The sequence below is a fragment of the Rhipicephalus sanguineus genome, chromosome 7 (genome assembly GCF_013339695.2).
Source record: "Rhipicephalus sanguineus isolate Rsan-2018 chromosome 7, BIME_Rsan_1.4, whole genome shotgun sequence".
Taxonomy (NCBI): domain Eukaryota; kingdom Metazoa; phylum Arthropoda; class Arachnida; order Ixodida; family Ixodidae; genus Rhipicephalus; species Rhipicephalus sanguineus.
Genome location: NC_051182.1, coordinates 15,111,321 through 15,130,601, shown reverse-complemented (window position 1 = coordinate 15,130,601; position 19,281 = coordinate 15,111,321). Strand labels below are relative to the sequence as shown.

Here is a 19,281-nt window from a genome sequence, read left to right as displayed (position 1 = left end):
TACGTGCGTCTTCTTCGATTGAACAAGTCCGTTGAACCCGTTTTAAGAGAGTCGAGACAACAGAGCGTTTGTGGCAGGAAGGATTTAGCGATCTGAAATTCAGGTAGCGGCCAGTGTGTGTGCTTTTCCTGTAGACGGAGAACTTCAAATGTCCGTCTTCTCGTTTTACGAGGACGTCGAGGAAAGGAAGGCAGCCCTCCGATTCTTCTTCCACTCTGAATTGTATCGAGTGTTCAATTGAATTTAGCTGAGATGTAAAGGCCGGCAAGGCCTCACGTTGTAAAACGCAAAATCAATCGTCAACATACCGTAAGAATACTTTCGGTGGGACGGCAAATGAAGACAAAGCACGACTCTCGACGCTTCCATGGTGGCTTGCTATCAGCTTGCTATGTATTACAATTTTTTATAGACTCTGCTAAAATCTACATCATCGTCAGCCCGACTGCACCCACTGCAGGGCAATCGCCTCTCCCATGTTTCGCCAATCAACCCGGTCCTGTTTACTGTGGCCAAGTTATCCCTCCACACTTCAGAATCTCATATCTGCGCACCTAACTCTCTGCCTCCCCCTCTTGGAATCCATTCTGTTACTCTTAATGACCGGCAGTTACCTTGCCTACATGCCTCGCCCATGCCCATTTCTTCTTCTTGATTTCGGTTAACATGACCTTGACACCTCATTGTTTCTGCTTCATTCTTGTCTCTTAATGATGCACTTATTATTTTATTTCCATGGCTCGCTGCGTTGTCCTGAATTTAAGTTTGAGTAATTGAGTGTCTTTAGAGATGTTTTTTAAATGCAGAAAGTTGGTACTGATCATACGACAATTGCATATTAAGTGGTGCTTGAATGAAAAAAGTGTCTCACTAAGGCAAACGTACATGTCAGTGAAAAATAACTTTGACTGTTGAATCAAATATGAAACATTCTGACTTGATAAACAAATGAATTATATAAAGCTTGCATGAAGTCTTTTTGGCAACAATAAGCCTATTTGCATTATTGGATACATCTATTGTCATTAATTAGTTGATTTGAGTAGCAGGATACTTCCAAGAAAGAAGTAGTTTATATCATAACTTATGATCTATGACTATGACATTGGCAGAACAAACACAGCATGTCGACATGTACTCTTGGTACAGAGCGCAGTATTCATTGAAGGAGTGAAGAGTAATACTGCAGCACTAGCGGTCATTACCAAAAAGGTTGAATACCCTGTAAAATGAACCAGATGCTTTAGACCATCTTAATACTTGTTGGCTGCATGAGGTCCTTTTTAACAGCTTCAAAGTGGAGTGGTCTAGCTCCCTGCACTCACTCGGCAACCAACATGGTTCTCCTACATAAGAAAACAATGAGATGAGCCTTTGTTTGCATAGGCATGTCTTCCTGTAGACGACAAATTTTGTATCTTATAGTGTCTGAATATGGAACAAATGCTCAACAAGTTACGTATTCCAAGTATTTCACTTTCTTATTGTGATCCAGCATGGTCACAACATGTTATCAGAATTGTTATCAGCGTTGTTTTCTTGCCTACAACAATACATGAAGTGGCGAGAATAATCTGAAATCTAAAGAATGATACCGCTTCTGGTATTGATTATATCCTTTCAGTTCCAGTGAAACATGTAGCAGACATAATTTCTATTCCTGAAACAACACAGAGACATAACTTAGTGTTGAATACGGTATATTTCTTGATGCGCTTAAATAGCTAGAGTATGTCCAATTCATAAAGAAGAAGCAGATCACAGTGAACGTACCGTATAGTGCCGATTATAAGTCGACGTTTTTTTTCCATAAAATGTCCTTCCAAAGTTTGGGGGTCGACCTATACGCGAAATCGTAAAGTCGACTTATCTGTGGGGTCCGACGAAAGGTCGTCGTCCTCGGATTTCCTGCTATTCGACGCATCGATAGCATCAGCCGCAGAGGCAGCGGAGTAGCGGCAACAGCTATCTCCCAACGCGCGCGCGCCGCTTTCGGAGCCGGGCATTTTTGCGATCTGCCATGACGATCGCGAAACTATAGCGAAACCACGCGAGGGCAAACAACGGAGCGCGTTTAAAAATCACCGCCGCGCGGCAATAATGCGAACTGCTTGGGAAACACTGTATCGAAAGCAGCATTTCAAACCTTTGATACAGGGCGAACCAGGCCCGTAGCCAGGGGGGGGGCGCCCCCCACCCCTCTAAATTTTTGTGATACATGGTGTTTTGCCAAAAATAAATAAGGAAAATAGGCTTTTTTCTCAAATAGTCAAGATTTCCGCAAGTGCCTCCCCCCCCCCCAGGGGCGTAGCCAAGGGGGGGGTTGGGGGGGTTCAAACCCCCCCCCCCCGAAATTTTTCAGTTTTGCTTGCGTATATAGGCACGCACACATACAAACGCACGCACGAACATACATAAAGTATGGTTGAACCCCCCCCCCCCCCCCCCGAAAAAAATTTCTGGCTACGCCCCTGCCCCCCCCCCTCCCCGAAAAAAATTCCTGGCTACGGGCCTTGGGCGAACGATGCTCTGTGAATGAAGAGGAATTTACCTTGCGATGCGCCCTGCAGTTTTGTTTTCATACAATAGAAACGATTCGTTGACAGACCATCAGCGTCCGTGTGGACTGGCAACACTTCGCCGAGAACTAAACATGCGCCCACAAGGAGCATCTTCGCGTCTTTTTGCACTCACGCCTGTTCGCCATTTCTGCATTTCGCTTCGCTTGCTAGCAGTGGTGTGCGCGATTTGCGACGCTGCCAAACGGACGCCAAGATGCCACCGCTACGCCGGCGACAGTACAGCGCTGCTTTCAAGAGGCAAGTGATCCTCTACGCAGAGTCGGAAAGCAACGTTGAAGCAGGGCGCAAGTTTGATGTGTCGCAAATGTGCGTGAGAAAATGGAGAAAACAAAGGACCAAGATCTTCGCGTGCGCTGCTACACGCCGTTCCTTTCGCGGACCGAAGTCTGGACGATATACCCTGCCGTTGAGGAGGCGGTTCGAGATTGGTTCACGACCACCGGCACCCGTTCCGACGGCGAGCAGCAGCAGTGGTGCAGTGGCTCACACGATGGCAATGACCGTGACTGCGTCCTTCTCTCAAGCGACGACTAGTCGTAAGCAATGCTTCACGTGCAAATAAATGTTTCTTTGCATCACTCCCTCTTCTGAAAAACTTATTGGTGAGCTATGGCGCGCGCAGCATGAGGCTGTGTTCGGAGTCAACTTTTTTTCCCCTAGAAGGGGGTTGCAAGTTGGGGTTCGACTTATAATCGGCAATATACGGTAAATATTGACCAACCTAGCTCAGCGCTTCCTCTGTTATCAAAAGTTCCTGAAACAGTCATAAATATCTGCATCGAGGGCTTCATGACAAAATGCAATATCATGTGTGATGTGCAGCATGCTTTGAGGAAATGTAGATATTGTGAGCAGCCACCACTGAATGCTAAACTTGAAATCATAGACAATTTTGAACACTATTGGGCTCTTCACAGATTTAAGGAACGTTTTTGGGGTGAATCATGAGGTGGTTCTAGATAAGCTATATGATTACGAAAACGAAATAGTACGCAGTATTGCCCTAAAATTATTAAAAAGCTACCTTGAATATAGATACCAACATGTTTCGCTCAATAAAGTAATGTCGCTGAAGTTGAAAATTCAAAATGGTGTCCTCCAAGTGTCCATATATGTGCATATCATTGCCACTGTTATTTAATCAACCTTGCACGCCTTTACATGAGTATATATTATGAGCCTTTGTACACCCGTGCTGCCGTGCAACAGTCCAAAAAGGAGGCGCTTGCCGTGAGTTGTTGTGGCCGCACCGCCGCTGCAGCGCTTCTGCTCCGGCTCCGCGCCGCGCGCGTTCTTCCGCGGATTTGTACGAGAAAAGGAGAGTAATATCATATTCTCGAATGCCGCTGTAGAGACGCATTGTGCACTCTCTGAAATATATATTTTTTGTCACCGTCTTGGAGGGCCCCCAGACAGTCGGGGACCCTAGGCTGCAACCCTAGCGCATGCGCCGCGAGAGCAGAAGCGAGAACGCAGGAGAAGCGCAAGCAGCTGCTGGGAGAGAAGTGGAGATAGTAACGCGCAGCTGTTGAAGAGAGGGAAGGAGGAGAGTGTGAGTGCGGACGCCCACGCCGCAGCACATACCTGCAAGCACTTATAAGTTGCTTTCTTGTCAATAAAAATTCAGTTGGAAGTCAGCGCTTGTCTTGTGTGTCTCCTTTCCGTCGCCGTCCGTTTTTTGCGCTGTTTATTTCAAGTATACCCCCGAGCAAGAGATGCTTCGCATCTAAAAAAGTTTAACAAAAGGTGGACAAGCACAAAAATAAAATTACAAAGCACCGTAAGAACACCGACAGCGCCCATCAATCAAGCATGTCACAGCACAATGCACGCTGCAGTGAAAAATACACGAGAGTCACGGGCGATTTACGGTAACAGAACGATCCCTACGAGCCCCACTCATCACTATCACACACCGAACGATCCCCACTCATCATCGTTCACTTCGTGGAGACGCGGTGATTTTTTTCGATACCAGAGGTGTCATACGCCACGAGTTCGTCCCACAAGGGCAGACGGTGAATCAGCTGGAGTTTTATAACCACGTGCTCCAACACATGCGTGATCATAGGCGTGCGCAGAGTTCCCCTTCAGGGGGGGGGGGCGAAGGTTCGTCGCGGCGCCCCCCTCCCACTTACGTCAATATATGGCGCTGACATTGCGTCCCCCCCCCACCTGTTAGATGAATAGGGGGTGCGGCCGCCCCTCCTGGTCCCCCTGTGCGCACGCCTATGTGCGTGATGCACTGTGACGCCGTCGCCCTGACTTATGGGCATCTGGACAATGGAGCCTTCTCCACGATAACGCAAGGCCGCACACTGCCCTCAGCATGACAAAATTTCTCGCCAAGCACAGCATTACTGTTCAGTAAAGTTGAAAGTTGGGCGAGTTGGTGATAGTTCATGTTTACGTATATAGGAAGCAGCGCACTTAGACAGGGCACGACAAGGAACGAAGAAAAACAAGACTTCCCACGTAAACAGCATTACTGTACTTCCCCATCCGCCATACTCGCCTAACCTCTTCCAATGCGATTTTTTTTCCTGTTTCCTCGAATGAAGAGGGTCCTAAAAGGTCGCTGGATAGGGAGCGTGGAGGCCATTCAAGACGCCACGACAAAGGAGCTGAGAGAGAGAGTGATTCGTGAAAGAAATGAAAAGGGGCGCTATTTTCTGCCTCCCGTCGCGGGGGCACGGCTCAGCGCCCTTAGGAATGGGGAAGGGGAAGTAAAGATGATAGAAGAAAGGAAGATAGAAGGAGTGATTAGCGTGGCAAGTGTGTCTTGTCCACGAAGGCGGGAGCACGAAGCCAAAGGGCTCGTCTATAAGGTGGCGAGGTCCGCAGAAGCCGCAAACTCGAGGAAGGCTCGCAGGGCTTGCAGCTTTGAACGTGCAGGAAAGAGAAAGTCCTCCACCGTTGTGGCAGGGAGCCCGAGCAGGCGATAGCGGCGCACCATCAAGCGTCGTTCAGCGGCCAGGGCAGGGCAGGCGCAAATTATATGGTCCAAAGTTTCGTCGTCACCGCATCTGCGGCACGCAGGCGATGAGCAGCGACCCTTGGAAAACATGCGTGCCGCAGGCCAAGCACTGCCGGTCCGCAGGCGAAGCAGTAGCCACCGCTCGCGTCTCTCCAGGCCGGTCTCTGGTAGGGGTGGCGGTGGTTTGCCGCTTGCCACGCGCGTGTCAGGGTGGGCCGCTGGAAGCAGCTGCCGCAGTCGTTGCCGGGAGTAGTCCGACAGGGCTATCGCCTTGGTGACTGGGGTGTCGCCGTGGTGTGCTGCCTTAGCGGCGGCGTCGGCCTCCTCGTTACCGGCTATCCCAACGTGCGAGGGAAGCCAGTGAAGGGACAGACGCACACCGCTAGTTTTGATGGCGGTTAGCTTGGCGTGCAGTAACGCCACGGTAATGCCGGCTTGGTCTGGCTGCAGCAGCGTTTGTAGGGCTGGCCGGGAGTCGCACAGGATCGCCACGGGCAGCTGGGGTGGCATAGCAGCGAGGTAGTCAGCTGCCAAGTGAAGGCCAGCCAATTCTGCTGCAGTGGAGCTGGCGTGGAAGGGAAGGCGACACCGGATGGTCGTCCCAGTCGTTGGTATGACACAGGCAGCCGCGGCCGAGCGGGGGCTGTCCCGGACTGACCCGTCCGTGAACACCAGGAGGTGCCCCCGCAGCCTGTCGTGGAGCTTCGCCACGGCTGTCTGGTGGAGCTCGCACACCGGTGTTCGCCTTTTGCTGAGGTTGCCCAGCTCCAAATGCACGTCCAGAGGCTGCTGGTGTGGTGGAGGGGGCTGGATAGGACAGGGAGCCGCGGGCACCAGTTCTTCATAGAGTGTGCAGATTTGTCCCATTCGTGAAGCTGGTCGGCTCCGCAGTCTCCGTAGCAGGGCATCGCCCCCTGGGGCCCTGTGGAGACGGTCCACATGAGGCAGCGCCTGTCGCAGCATAAGGAGAGACAGCGGCCACGTCTGGGCCTCTGCCAATGAAGCAGCCACGGGCGACCGGCGCGGGAGTCCCATGAAGCGCCGAATCGCCATGCGGTGTTGCCGCTCCAACTGCTCCTTGCGGTGTTGCGCCAGCTGCACCAGAGGCAGTGCGTAGGTTTGCACTGCCGTTGCAGCCCCCTGGTAGAGCTGAAGTGCCAGTCGCGGGGTGCACCCTTGGCCCCTGCTCAACAGCTTGCCCACAGCAGTCTGAACCCTGGTGGCCTTGAAGGTCGCGAGTTTGACGGCTGGTATCCAAGTGAGGCGGTGATCGATCTTTAGCCCCAGGTACGTCACCGCCTTGCTCCACGGGATTGGCCGGTCTCCCAACACAAGCCTTCGGATGGCCCTCCGCGCAGCGACTCTGGGGTGAACCAGCAGCGCCTCCGTCTTCGTGGGGGACACGATCAGCCCGATCGTTCTGAAGAAAGAGGTCACAGCATCCAGGGAGCGTTGCAGGGAGCGCCTGATGGCAGTGAGGTTCCGCCTGGGCCCCCTAACCCACAGTGCCACGTCGTCTGCGTACAAGGAGCACTGCGTGGGGTAGCGCTTGTCAACCGGTAGCATTCCAGGTAGCCCTGCCAGCACCAAGTTGAACAAAAAGGGGCTCAGGACAGAACCTTGTGGGACGCCGGCTGTCACTGGCCTTGGATCGCTGACCGCGCGTCCAACTCTAACCCGGAGGGTCCGTCCGGCTAGGAAGGCACGGATGAAAGCACGCAGAAAGCCCGTGATGCCGAGTGCGTCCAGAGCACTTTCTATGACCATATGTGGCAGGCCGTCGAAAGCGCTTTGGACATCCAGCAGTACAAGGAGGGCCACCTCGCCCTTGCTCCTAGCCTCCTCCAGGGTGGAGACGACGTCCGCAATTGGGTCTGCTGTGCAGCGGTGGCGCCGGAAGCCTGTCTGCTGCTCTGATAGGAACTCCGTTGCCCCAGCAATCCAACTCAAGCGTGCCAGAGCTATGGCTTCCATGAGCTTGCAGGCAGCAGAGGTAAGAGAGACGGGCCTGTAGGATGCAATGGCTGCACCAGGGCGGCCATGTTTCCGGACGGGCACCACCATAGCAGTCAGCCAGGCCTCAGGTAGGGTGCCGCTCTGCCAAACGTCATTGAAAGCCCTCAACAGGCGTTGTCGTGCAGCCACGTCCAGGTTACGCAGCATCTGGTATGTGATGCCGTCGGCGCCGGGGGCACTTCGGCGCTTGGTTCTGGCCAGAGCAGCATTCAGCTCGTGCTCGAAAATGGGCTCCTGGCACAGAGCTGCAATTTGGCTGGCAGTCCAGGCAGGGTGGTGGTCTTGCGGCGGCTTGGGGGTAGGCGTGGTGGTGATGGCCGCAGGTCGGGCTAATGGCAGTGCCGCGAAGCGATCGGCCAGCCGTTCTGCCAGTTCTTGCTCACTGATGCCCAAGCGGATGGCCACTGCAAGTACGGGTTGCCGCGCCATTGGTCCGATGACGAGAGACCGTAGAAGCCGCCATGCTTTTGCGCCACCTCTCGCCTGGCTAAGAGAGTGGCAGATGCCCTGCCAACTCTGCCGTCTGCGACGGTTGGCATGTCGCCGGCATACCGCATCGACACGGTTGAAAAGTGTTCGATGATCTGGGCGCTGGGCCTTTAGGTACTTTCTCTCAGCCCTGCGTCTGGCAGCCCGTAAGTTCAGGTGGCGGAGGTCTGGCACAGGATGGTTCTCGGGCACCCAGGACTGGATTGTGGCTGCTTGCGCTGCTGCTGCCACCAGATCCAGGAAGTCCTGTGTCTTCGGGGCCTCTTTGAGCTGCTGCCGGAAAGCTCGCCAATCGACTGTCCTGCACTGCCTGGTCCTTGGGATCTTCCCTCCCGCCGGTGTGATGACGATCGGCAGGTGGTCCGAACCCCAGCAGTCAGGCTGCGTTGCCCAGTGGTACCGGTCTCCCTCGCTAGCCAGGCTGACGTCGATGGCGGTGCACGAGGGTCGACCTGTTTTGCGGACGAAGGTGAAGGACCCGGTGTTCAGGACTTGCAGGCCCAGTTGATGGATAACGTCCACCAGATCCCTTCCTCGTGACGAGCAGGTGCGACTCCCCCACATGGTGTGATGAGCGTTCATGTCACCACATAGAAGGTAGTTGTGTCCGAGTCGAGCCGTCAGCTGTAGCAGATCAGCGGCGTTCCACCGCTGTCCCGGACGCACATACACAGAGGCCACTGTCGTATCAACACCACGTAACCGCACTGTCACAGCACAACACTCGAGGGCACCCCCAGTGACATCGGCCACGTTAATGTTCGCGTGTGGTAGTTCACGTCGCACGTACACCGCACATCGTGGTCGACCCTGGGGATGTGCACTCACCATGCACGGCGCGGCTAGGCACGAGTCGAGGATACATGACGTGGCGCTATGGTAGCCGATGTATCCGGGAAGTCGCAGGTCGGCCGTTGCTACGTACACCTCCTGCAAAGCGAGCACGTCATACTCGCTCCGCGAGAGGTGCAAGGAGAGGTCTGCATGCCGCCGCCGCAACGAGTTAGCGTTCCACTGAAGCACACACGGGCGGCGGCGGCGGTGGTTCCCTGCTGGTTGCAGATGATTGTTAGCCATGGTGGCTGTTAGGAGGGTGCACGCCACCTGCCTGAAGGCAGATGGAGCGCAGCTGGTTCTCAGGAGGCAGCAGGTCCGCAACTGCCCTTAAGAGGAGCCTCAGGTTTGCGTTCTCCTGATCAGCATGAGGCTGCGAGGTTGCCTTCGTGGGTGGGCGAGGCTTGGCTGAGCCCTGCTTCTTGGGACCAGCAGGCGGCTCGCGCTGTTGTGCGCCTGTTGGGCGCGGATCCTTCGATAGAGATCCCACCGCTGCAGCGTAGCTCTTGCCTGTGGTCTGGTTTAGTTGAGGACCACTCGTCCCACTAGAGCTTGACCGCAAGGCTGCTTGAGCCTCGCGATGAGGCAGGTACGTGGGAGATGACGCCTTGATGGTGGCCAGGCGCCGCTCTCTTTGCCACAGCTGGCATTCCGCGGAGTCAGCTGAATGTGGCCTACCGCAGTGCAGGCACTTAACCTTGCTGGTGCAGCTGGCGTCCTTCCCATGGTGGTTACCGCAACGCAGGCACCGCTCTAGTCTCCGGCAAGCTGCAGTGATGTGTCCATAGCGTCCGCACCGCAGGCACTGAAGTGGACGAGGCCGGGATGGCCTCACTTCGAACGCCATGCGAAAAAGGTGGACACGGGCGGGAGGGACGGGGGAAGCGAACCGCAGTATCAGTGATGTCCCTTGTCGCCTGGCTGCAATCACCGGCACCTCGGACGTCACTGCAGCCAGCAGGGCCTCGTCAGTGTAGTCGCCGTCGACGCCCTGCACCACACCGCTGCTTTGTGAGCGGTCAGCGGGAGGGCGGGCAGTCACGGGTATTCCCGCGAGCTCTGACGTGGCCAGTAGGCGATCCATCAATTCTGCTGTAGATGCGTCGGCTGCCACGATGTTCTTTTTCGTGTTTACTCGCACCTCCTTGACGCCGGGCAGCGCAGAGAGAGCTTGCGCAATGGCAAGGCGGGAGGTGCGGTGAAAGGAAGCACCGGCGTTGGCCGGTCGGAAAAGAACTGTGCCGGAATCCAGCGGCGACAAGGCAGAGCGCAGCATGGTGTCTGCAGCTGCAAGCACTCCTGTAGAAGCGGCCTGAGTCGCAGTGGGCGGTTTGGCAGGCTCAGGGACAACGCGGGCAGTAGACGGGTGCGCGGCAGGAGTGGCCGCAGGTGCGGTGGGAGAGCCGATGTTCCCAACTGGTCGCGGAGCCGTCGAGGCGCGCTGGCGACGCTTCTGCGATTTTGAGAACACGGTCTGAAACTCGTTCTCGTTGGTTTCATCGGCGTCGGGGGTGTCGGGTTGCTCCTCGGCAACCGTATCACTTGGCGGTGCGGTAGGCGACATAACCGTGACACGTTCGGTTGCTACTGCTTGCATTTTGCGCGAGGCACCCTCGTCGTCGCTGCCCGACTCGCTAGGACGCGAACGCTTGCGCGTAGACGTAGTGTCCATGTCATCGAGCTCAGGTTCCGTGTCTACCGGCAGTGGTACGTTCCGCGAGTCAGAGACGAGCGCGGAAGAAGTCATGGGCCTACCGACTGTGTTGGGAACGCCGGGAAGGGCTGTTTGAAGTGCAGCCGAAGTATCCGAAGAGACAGCGGTGCGGACGGTTGGGCAGGAGGCTCCCGAGGTCGCCAGGCCCCTTGCGATTGCATCGGCGGCGGCAGCAGGCGCCGGTAGGTGAAGCGCCGTAGGTTGCTTGCCGACGACCTTGCAGAGTCGCTGCGCTTGTTCATGTCTCAACCGCACCGTGTTGGCGTTGGCGATAAGGTTCCACAGCATACGGGTACACGCGACGCTCTCCGAACGCCTGTGCGACGATGTGCGAACGAGGGAGCGCCGTGCGCGTTCGACAGGCGTCGCCGAAGATGGTGGAGACTCCTCTGCCATGGTAGCCGTGATGACGGCTGCGTCAGAGACGCGCCGGTGACAGAAGACACTGTCGCAGGATTCAGGTCACGAAAGCGGCGACAGTGATCCAAATGCAATGTCCGTGATGAGCACTCTGGTCGAAAGAACTCAAACAGGAAAAGAGAGTCCAAGAATGCGAGAAGCACTGCGTGAGACGCTATAGCGTCTCCCGCGGGCGCAAGAGCTCCGAGCAACACGTCTGCTCTCTGTGAACGCTCGAAAGGAACTGCCGGAGCTGACAGCCCTGCCAAAAGAAGCGTTTTCCAACTGTTTCCAAGACCTTAAAAAGCGTTGGAAGCTGTGTACAGACTGCAAGAGAGAATATTTCGAAGGGGCACTGTATGTAACGCTTCATTGGGCGAACTTGTGCCCAGCAAAAGAAGCAACACTAAAAGTGCAGAGAAAGCGGCACGCACAGGCGCCGGTCGTCGGTAATCTGATCAGTAGTATAAAAGCGCGTCGGCGCATTTATACATGTGGCATCGAAGATTCCAACGTTATTGTTGGGGGCCGGGTTAGTTCCAGAATAAAGTATGTCGTTCGCGTTGGGCGCTCAGTCTTATCAGAAAATTCTAAAATAGTCGGGAATGCGCCCAGACATTCAGACGCGGTTTGCGCAAGGTATACCGGTCACACTTGTACGTAACGGGCCGGTTACATAAAAATAGAAAAAGAAGCGCGCGTGGCAATATATTTCTAATCACAGAAGGGTTTTCGCAAATTTACTTTTCCAGCAACTAAGAGCTCGAAATTGTCATATCGCCGTCTCGTTACGGCTTTTCCTAATTGTTCGTGAATAAAGTGTATGAACTTGTGTTTCCTGGCTGACTGCAGCTGCGGGCTTTGAGCGGTTTACGGCTCCTTTTGTTCGCGTCTCTTTTAAAAGAGGAGAAAGAAGTAAGCTTTTGATCCCCTTGCTATCATTTACGAACAAGCTCTGTTTTATCCATTTACATGCTAGAGTTTATCAAACAAAAAAACAACTGACACGTGTATCGCCCAACAGACGCGCCTCGTCGCAAGTTTTGAAAGTGTGGCTATAGCACTGTGCACGAAGACTGTCCTGAAGATGCATGTCGCTTTCCTTTTAACAATACTACTAGCGTCGCTGGTGCAGATTCAACATTTGGTCATCGTTGACGCAACGTACGTGTTTATGATAGATAGATAGATAGATAGATAGATAGATAGATAGATAGATAGATAGATAGATAGATAGATAGATAGATAGATAGATAGATAGATAGATAGATAGATAGATAGATAGATAGATAGATAGATAGATAGATAGATAGATAGATAGATAGATAGATAGATAGATAGATAGGGGTAGCTGATATCCTAGTGGATGTCATAGGCATGTCAGCAGGCATAAAATAGAGTGAGCGCTAGCAGAATATGGGGTAAATTGTAGATCATTGGTCTTAGATTTGCAGTTTCCCACAACGCACCTTATAACCGTTTAATCTCTCTTGTTATTTCTCCTAATTTTTCGCACTATGCGAAGGTTGTCAACATGGTGCATGTTTGCAGTTACGCCTGTATGTACACCCGACGTGACATCTTGTTTGTCAGCGAATATAAACATAGCCGTAACGTGAATCCAGTTGATGAGTATACTACAGCGTAATGTGACTTTCTTCTTGTGTTTCATATCAGCGGAGGACCCGGAAGTCCTGGTAAGAACGCCTGATGATGACCTTCTATGGGGAAGTTTGTAGCATGAAGCTGCTCTCGTTAGGGTGCTTAAAATGTTGTCGAAATTCAGCATTTGCTGGACTCAAGCATATAGATAACAGCGGAAATATTTGAATTTTCATAAAAAGCGCCTTACATTGTTAGAACTAACTTGCCAGTCAATTAAATCATAAGTTCTAATTAACTGATGGGTTAGAAATACTGATGCTGATGAGAAGCTATGGCAGCTTCGCCGGATGGTAGTACAAAAATGGGAGCGAGGTGTTCCGATGAAAGAACTTAGTGCCTGCGAATTGGTGGGATGGGCCTGGACCCCGCCTAGGGGTGATTCCACGAGAGATCGAACATGCATCTCCGGTCGATATTTTTGTTTTGTCTGGGTTTTTTATATGTTACGTGGGCACATTCAAAGTGCACGGAACCGAAAACACTGTCCAGTTTGACCAACATACACTTTCCCACAGCTCATGGGAATTCGATACGCCACATTACTCGTGCAATCAGTGTAACGGGTTTTGTGATTAGTGGTGCACTCAACTGGACAGTGTTTTAATGATCGCGCTCGTCAACACAGCAATAACGTAAAAAATGAATATGGTAGCCATTTAGTTGACCATTGCAAGAAATGCGCATGCGTTCCCATGTTTGCAAAAACAACATTCATAGCCAGAGGAAAATCTAAAAAAGAAAGAAATTTTAGAGGTATTTTGGATCAATCACGAAGCAGACAATTGTGTTAGCGCGCCCTCACTTGTACTTTCACGGAAGGACTTAGACTTCCTGAAAGATAGATTAGACTCGTGATTGCGTGTGGTTGATGTGCGCATGTTTCTCTGGGATTGTATAAATAGGCTGGTTTTCATGCAATAAACATTCAGTTGCCAGTCAGCGCTCGTCCTGTGGTGTTCGTTTCTACTTTGTCCTTGTTCCTTTGGCGCTGTAACTTCCGTGGCTCTAAATTATGAACCAACTAGCCCTCATCGAGCTGTTACTTATTCAAGTACTCGGATTTTCCCGATTATTGGAGAAAATACGAATATGGATTTTTTCGAATCCAGTATGCTTCGAAAAAGGAAAGCCTTAGCTTCGTATATAAAGTTTTGAATATTCGCACAGCCCTGATATTTTAGTCTTGCACTGAGCAGGCGAGCGAGTTATTTTTACATCCATAAGTTGACGCAAGGCAAAAAGACGATGAGCGAGACAGAGAGAAGCAGTTTATAGCAGGGAAACAAGTCGGCAGTGCAGAAAGTAACATGACCTGTGAATTATGATCGGCTGGTTTGTTCTTTCACTGCTTATACATACTGATGCATCCAGTATGAGTGCATACTGCGTGTTGGCCACCAGTCGGTTTTCAATGCATATTACCATAGGCGTGCGCACCGGCCACCTTCCTAATTCACAAAGTGTGCCCCATACTTTTACTCAGTGATCAGACCTGTCTCATTGTTTAAAGAGCAGGGTTATGACCACGCAGGTTTTTGACGATAACGGCGCCCTAAGGCCCCTGATCTTCCATTCCAAGAGCTGTTTACTTCCCATTTTACTCCTGGAAAGGCAAGGCCCAAAGGCAGGCCATTGTGAAAAACACATCACTTCATTTTCATCTTTTCATCCATTGTTAAGCATGTTGTCTTTTGGACTCGACCAAATGGGGGGGGGGGGGGGTGAGATGAAACATCCCCCCCCCCTGAACGGGAACCCTGCGCACGCCTACGGATATTACCCTAGTTTTGAGGGACTATGATATTATACTACGTTTCCTTACTTGTGCTCTTTTTCATTCCCAAACAGTTATCTATAAAGTCCTGTGCACGGAAGCCATGAAGAAAAGGTGCATGGAAATGCGCGAACAATGTGATATCTCTCAGGGTATCGCACAGTGCGTGAAGCCTTACCCTAAACAGTAAAAACGTTTCTTATAAAACGTTTCTCAATAAAAACATGTTTCTTTGCATATCTGAGTCTTCTTACACCAAGATCTTACCTGTCTGTACTCATGATTTGGCACTTCCAGAATTTGTTTACGCGTATGCTACGGATACCTTAAAGCGGCCCTGCAATACTTTCCTAAGTTGCCACCGAATGGCTTCATTAAACAAGTCTATTGCCTCAAGAATCAATCGCCGCAAAAATTTTTAGAATCCGCCAAGTACGAGCGGAGTTACAGTTTCTAGATCGCTGTAATTGCTTTCTCTTTTCTCTCGTGCCGACGAAGCGCTGGAAGCTAAGCAGGGACGGATGGCACAGGAAAAAGATGTTACGTCACGCGCACGTCATGAACTTGAGCACTTTTTCTTTTTTTTTCTTCGAACGCGCGGCTTACTTACAGTGTGATCGCGAGCGCGAACGCTCGGGCACGTGGCGGCCTCTCGCGGCGGCCACAGTAACCATGCAGCCCACGATGCTCAAATCAGCCAATGGCCGTGAATTTGGGTATATGACATCATTTGTAGAAAGAAGAGGGAACGATTTCTAGCTGACATTGAGAATAATTGTAAATTCCAGGCCGCGAACTGCGCCATAATGTTTGGCTCGCGTGTTCTCAGGAGCCTCGACAACCGATCGGCAGCGTTTTCTGACCATGCTGAAAAAGTTTGCGGGGCCCCTTTAATGTGAAGAAGGCTTCAAGGCAAACCGCATACGCAGGTGCGCCGCTCGCGCATGAAGACGGCTGATCTCTGGATTTTCGCACGAGAGCCCAGGACCTTCCAAGTGCCGTATTGGTCATGTGACTCGCAATAAGTATCTGCCTAGGTCACTGACTGTCTATTCTCATACCTCCAAAAGAAGTGCGGCAGAAATTGAATTGTTGGTGCATAAGGGTGCCTGCCATGGTGGTCTAGTGGCTATGGTACTCGACTGCTGACGCGAAGGGAGTGCGATGGAATCCCGGCCGCGGTGGCCGCATTTCGATGGAGGCGAAATGCTAGTGGCCCGTGCACTTAAATTTAGATGCACGTTCAAGAACACCAGGTGGCGGAAATGTCCGGAGTCCTCCAATACGGCATCTCATAATCATATCGTGATTTGGAAGGTAAAGCGCCAATAATTATTATAATATGCATAAGAGTTATTCGACGACACCCTGTCAGCGTTGTGTAAAGACGCGAGGCGTCATAACGCGCTTGCTTACTCGTAGGCCACACGTTCAACTCCACCCAGCTGACGAGGCATGCGCTTGTGGCGTCGTGTTTAGAGCATCAGGCTTTGGTACAAGGCTTTGGTCCAAATCTCGCCTCCGGTACATTGTTGAGGTTTTTTTGACGTTTATCCCATGCAGGTGTGCACTGCGGTGACGTCACTCGCGGCAAGCGGAGATGCGAGGGGTTTTTCTCAAGCCGCTGGATGCGGCTTTTACCCTTGCGTCCGCTCTCTCCTTATATATATTGAAGAGAGAAATAAACACTTCATATAATTTCATTTAATACATCGGCCATCCAAAGCCTATCGTGCTAAATATGAATGAATGAATAAAGTTTAATTAAGGTTAGTCCCGCAGTCTCTTTCGGGTGGGGCGGGGGCCCGTCCCACCCTCCGTCGACGACGATGGTGGTGCCCCAGGTGACGGTCGTACCAAATGTCAGCTAACATTGCCATTTGAAATAACTTTTCCATATCTCATATATAGGTCATTTCTGAAGGGTATTTGGCGGCAGAATTCCAACATATGGATACATATCTCCAAAATTACTGAAATGTGGACGCCGATTCTGAAATGTAGAGTTTTGTTTCACGGTCATGTATCAACAAATGGTGGCCGCAGGGGGTGACTCACGAAAAAAAAAAAAAAAAAAAGAAACACCAGGCTTGCGCGGAAAGCGCAGCACAGTCACAGCGAAAGCTGGAAGAGCGGCATTTCTAGAGCCCTTTATAAACCCTCTTGTGGCTACTAATACAAGCACACTAGGAACGTATCCACTACGCCACAAATCATAACTTTTGTGAAGTTGGGAAGCACCCACCTCGACATTATTCTTCATTCTGCCGAGAAGCGAAGTAGCATCTTTAAGACATTATGTGCACTTTGTTGATGCGATGGTTGATGACGATGAAGAATTATGGCTGAGTCCTTTGTAATGGCTTGGAAGCTTTAAACGACCCAATAGTTACGTAATTCACATTGCGTGACGCCCGGTCCGTATTTAACTCTCCCACCACGCTTTATAACATACGTTAATTTGAGAAAAAGAAAGAGAGGAAGAGGGAATTAACTTTATTGAGACCCTGAGGAAATGGATCATGGGAGCTTTATGGGCTTCTTTGGCAACCAATGGAAGTGCACTTACGAGCAGCCCATTACGCTCATAATTTTTGTGAAATAGGGAAGCAGCGACTATGCAATATTTCGTCATTCTGCGGAGAACCGTGGTACCCGCTAAACACCTGCAAGGCATTAGGTACATTTTGTTGATGCTGTGGCTAATGACGATGAAGAATTATGGCAGAGCCCTTTGTAATGGATTGGAAGCATTCAACAACCCACTTATTGCGCAATTCGCATTGTGTGACGCCTGGTTACAGAATTCGCGTTGTGTGATGGCTGGTTGTTATTTTACCCTTCTACCACACTACATTACATATGTTAATGTGGTTACTTCCCGACATGAAGTCTGCATACGGTCTTTTTGCAATGCACTTTCAAGCACCGGCATGACTCTGAGGGCTCCCACGCAGAGGGCCCCGGTTTGAACCTCGTTTCATCCCGGATACTTTTTTTATTAGTTTTTTTTTCCACTGAGCTACCGCCGAACACATAATGGAGCTTACATGAACGCGCCTTTTATCTTTCACATTTTCCTCTCACAGTGCTCTTGGGTGGATGTATGGACGCTATGAGCGTCCCCTTTTATAACGGGGCAGTGACATGTGTGCCACCAGGATCGAAAAAAAAAAAAGAAAGGCGCATCGTTGCTGCGACCGTCCTATTCGGCGGGTTTCCAGTAGAAGTGCAATCTCGTCAACGCTTGTGTAGTGTTATCGGTTCACAGGAGACTGTGACATAGGCATGGCATGAGCGCCTGAGGAGCCCGTAATAAGACAACCGATCGACACTGAACCCAAACGACAACTAACTTTATTCTACTCCGTACATCTCGGAGGGGGCGCCACTCCTTTAGCAGAATAATAGCGACCTCTAGATCTCCCCCCTTTCCGCCCGTTCGGCAGTCATAAGTTCAGACGGTCCGGTGGGACCACGCGTCGGCCACTACGCGTGCACACAACACCATCGCGACCACCAAGAACCCACTTATTCACCACCGTCACCATTATCACCACCAACACCAACACGATCACCAGCCCGTCCCGAGTCGCTCGTCGTTACCGTGCTACTTGGAGAACCTTGAGATTGGTGAGCTACTTGCGGCTGTGGCTCGGTTGCTTCTGATGAAGCCTGTGGTGGCAACGATGCTGGAACAAAGGGGACAAGGTGACAGCTGTTACGCTGCAAGATACCGCCTTGTCCTGTTTCTATTATGTAGCTCCTGGGTCTCTGTGCTGGGCTTAACACAGTTCCCTTTACGTTTTCTGGCCGCGCACAGACTTGTTGTCCTACAGGAAGCTGCATTTGATGCCTGGCCCGATGACACCGACTGTAGCTCCTTTCCTGCTTTCTTTGGTAGCATGCGCTCCTCGACGCTACTGCGTCTTTCGGTGGCACATTTCGATGTAGCAATTCTTCCTTCTTAGGGACTTTGTTCCTTAGTTGACGACCCATCAAGAGCTGGGCTGGGCTAAACCCGTTGACGCCTGGGGTATCCCTCCAACATAGGAGAGCCATGTGAGGGTCTTTTGCCTTGGTGAAGAGGTTTTTGACCGTCCTGACCATTCTCTCCACTTCCCCATTTGACTGGGCGTAGTGGGGACTGCTTGTCGTATGGACAAAGCCACACGAGGAAGCGAAGGTTGCGAAGTCTCGTGACGAGAATTCTTGAGAGACCGATTGGCATGCTCGGATTGGCAGTTGATACACCCACCCTTTTATCGTTTGGAGCCAGTCAGTTGGGTGCGGGCCGCAGTGTTATTCTGTCAACGCTACATAAATTCATTCAGGCAACCGGAAGGATACGCTGCTAGTGGTACCGCCAGTTACATCCAATTCTTTGACCCCCTTCTTTATTTTTTGCTAATTTGTTTATATATTATGGTTTATCGAAAGCTTCTGCCCCTTTCACTTTTTTTTTAAGGAATGTTATTATAGTTCTTATCTAATTTCTCTCTTTTTTGTTATTTTTTAGCAAGCGTTGTGTAAACCATTTACATTATAAAGTACAGTGTGGCCAATCCCCCCTTGTGGGTATGAGCCAAGATCTAGGCGACAAGACAAGACAAGAATGGCGGGCCATTGTCAGACCGAATTTGCTCCAGTATCCCATGGCGGGCGAATATGCTCTTTAGCACATCCACGACAACTTGCGCAGTTGTGCTCCCCAAGGTTATCACCTCTGGGTACCTGGAGTAGTAATCAACTACCAGGAGGAAAGTTTGCCCACAGAAGTGAAATAGGTCCATGGCGAGAAGTTGCCACGGACGATCCGGAAGAGGTGTCG

At 51.3% G+C, this 19,281-nt stretch overlaps 1 protein-coding gene across 1 annotated transcript; it reads right to left on the bottom strand.

Moving 5' to 3' along the window:
* Window positions 1–1,654: 1,654 nt before the first annotated feature.
* Window positions 1,655–11,008, bottom strand: LOC119398514 (uncharacterized). Its single transcript, XM_037665358.1, has 3 exons — window positions 9,173–11,008; window positions 6,337–8,994; window positions 1,655–1,660 (listed from the first exon to the last, which is right to left on the bottom strand). Exons 1-3 carry the CDS (start codon window positions 11,006–11,008, stop codon window positions 1,655–1,657), a joined length of 4,500 nt encoding a protein of 1,499 aa, XP_037521286.1.
* Between the last annotated feature and the right edge of the window lie 8,273 nt (window positions 11,009–19,281).

Bases quoted from the DNA above. Each gene is read 5' to 3' on its own strand.
- LOC119398514 (XM_037665358.1), bottom strand. From the start codon at position 11,008: ATGGCAGAGGAGTCTCCACCATCTTCGGCGACGCCTGTCGAACGCGCA. The intron at 8,995-9,172 runs GCAGGTGGCGTG...CTCGCTTTGCAG, and splicing joins TGCGCTCCATCTGCCTTCAG to GAGGTGTACGTAGCAACGGC.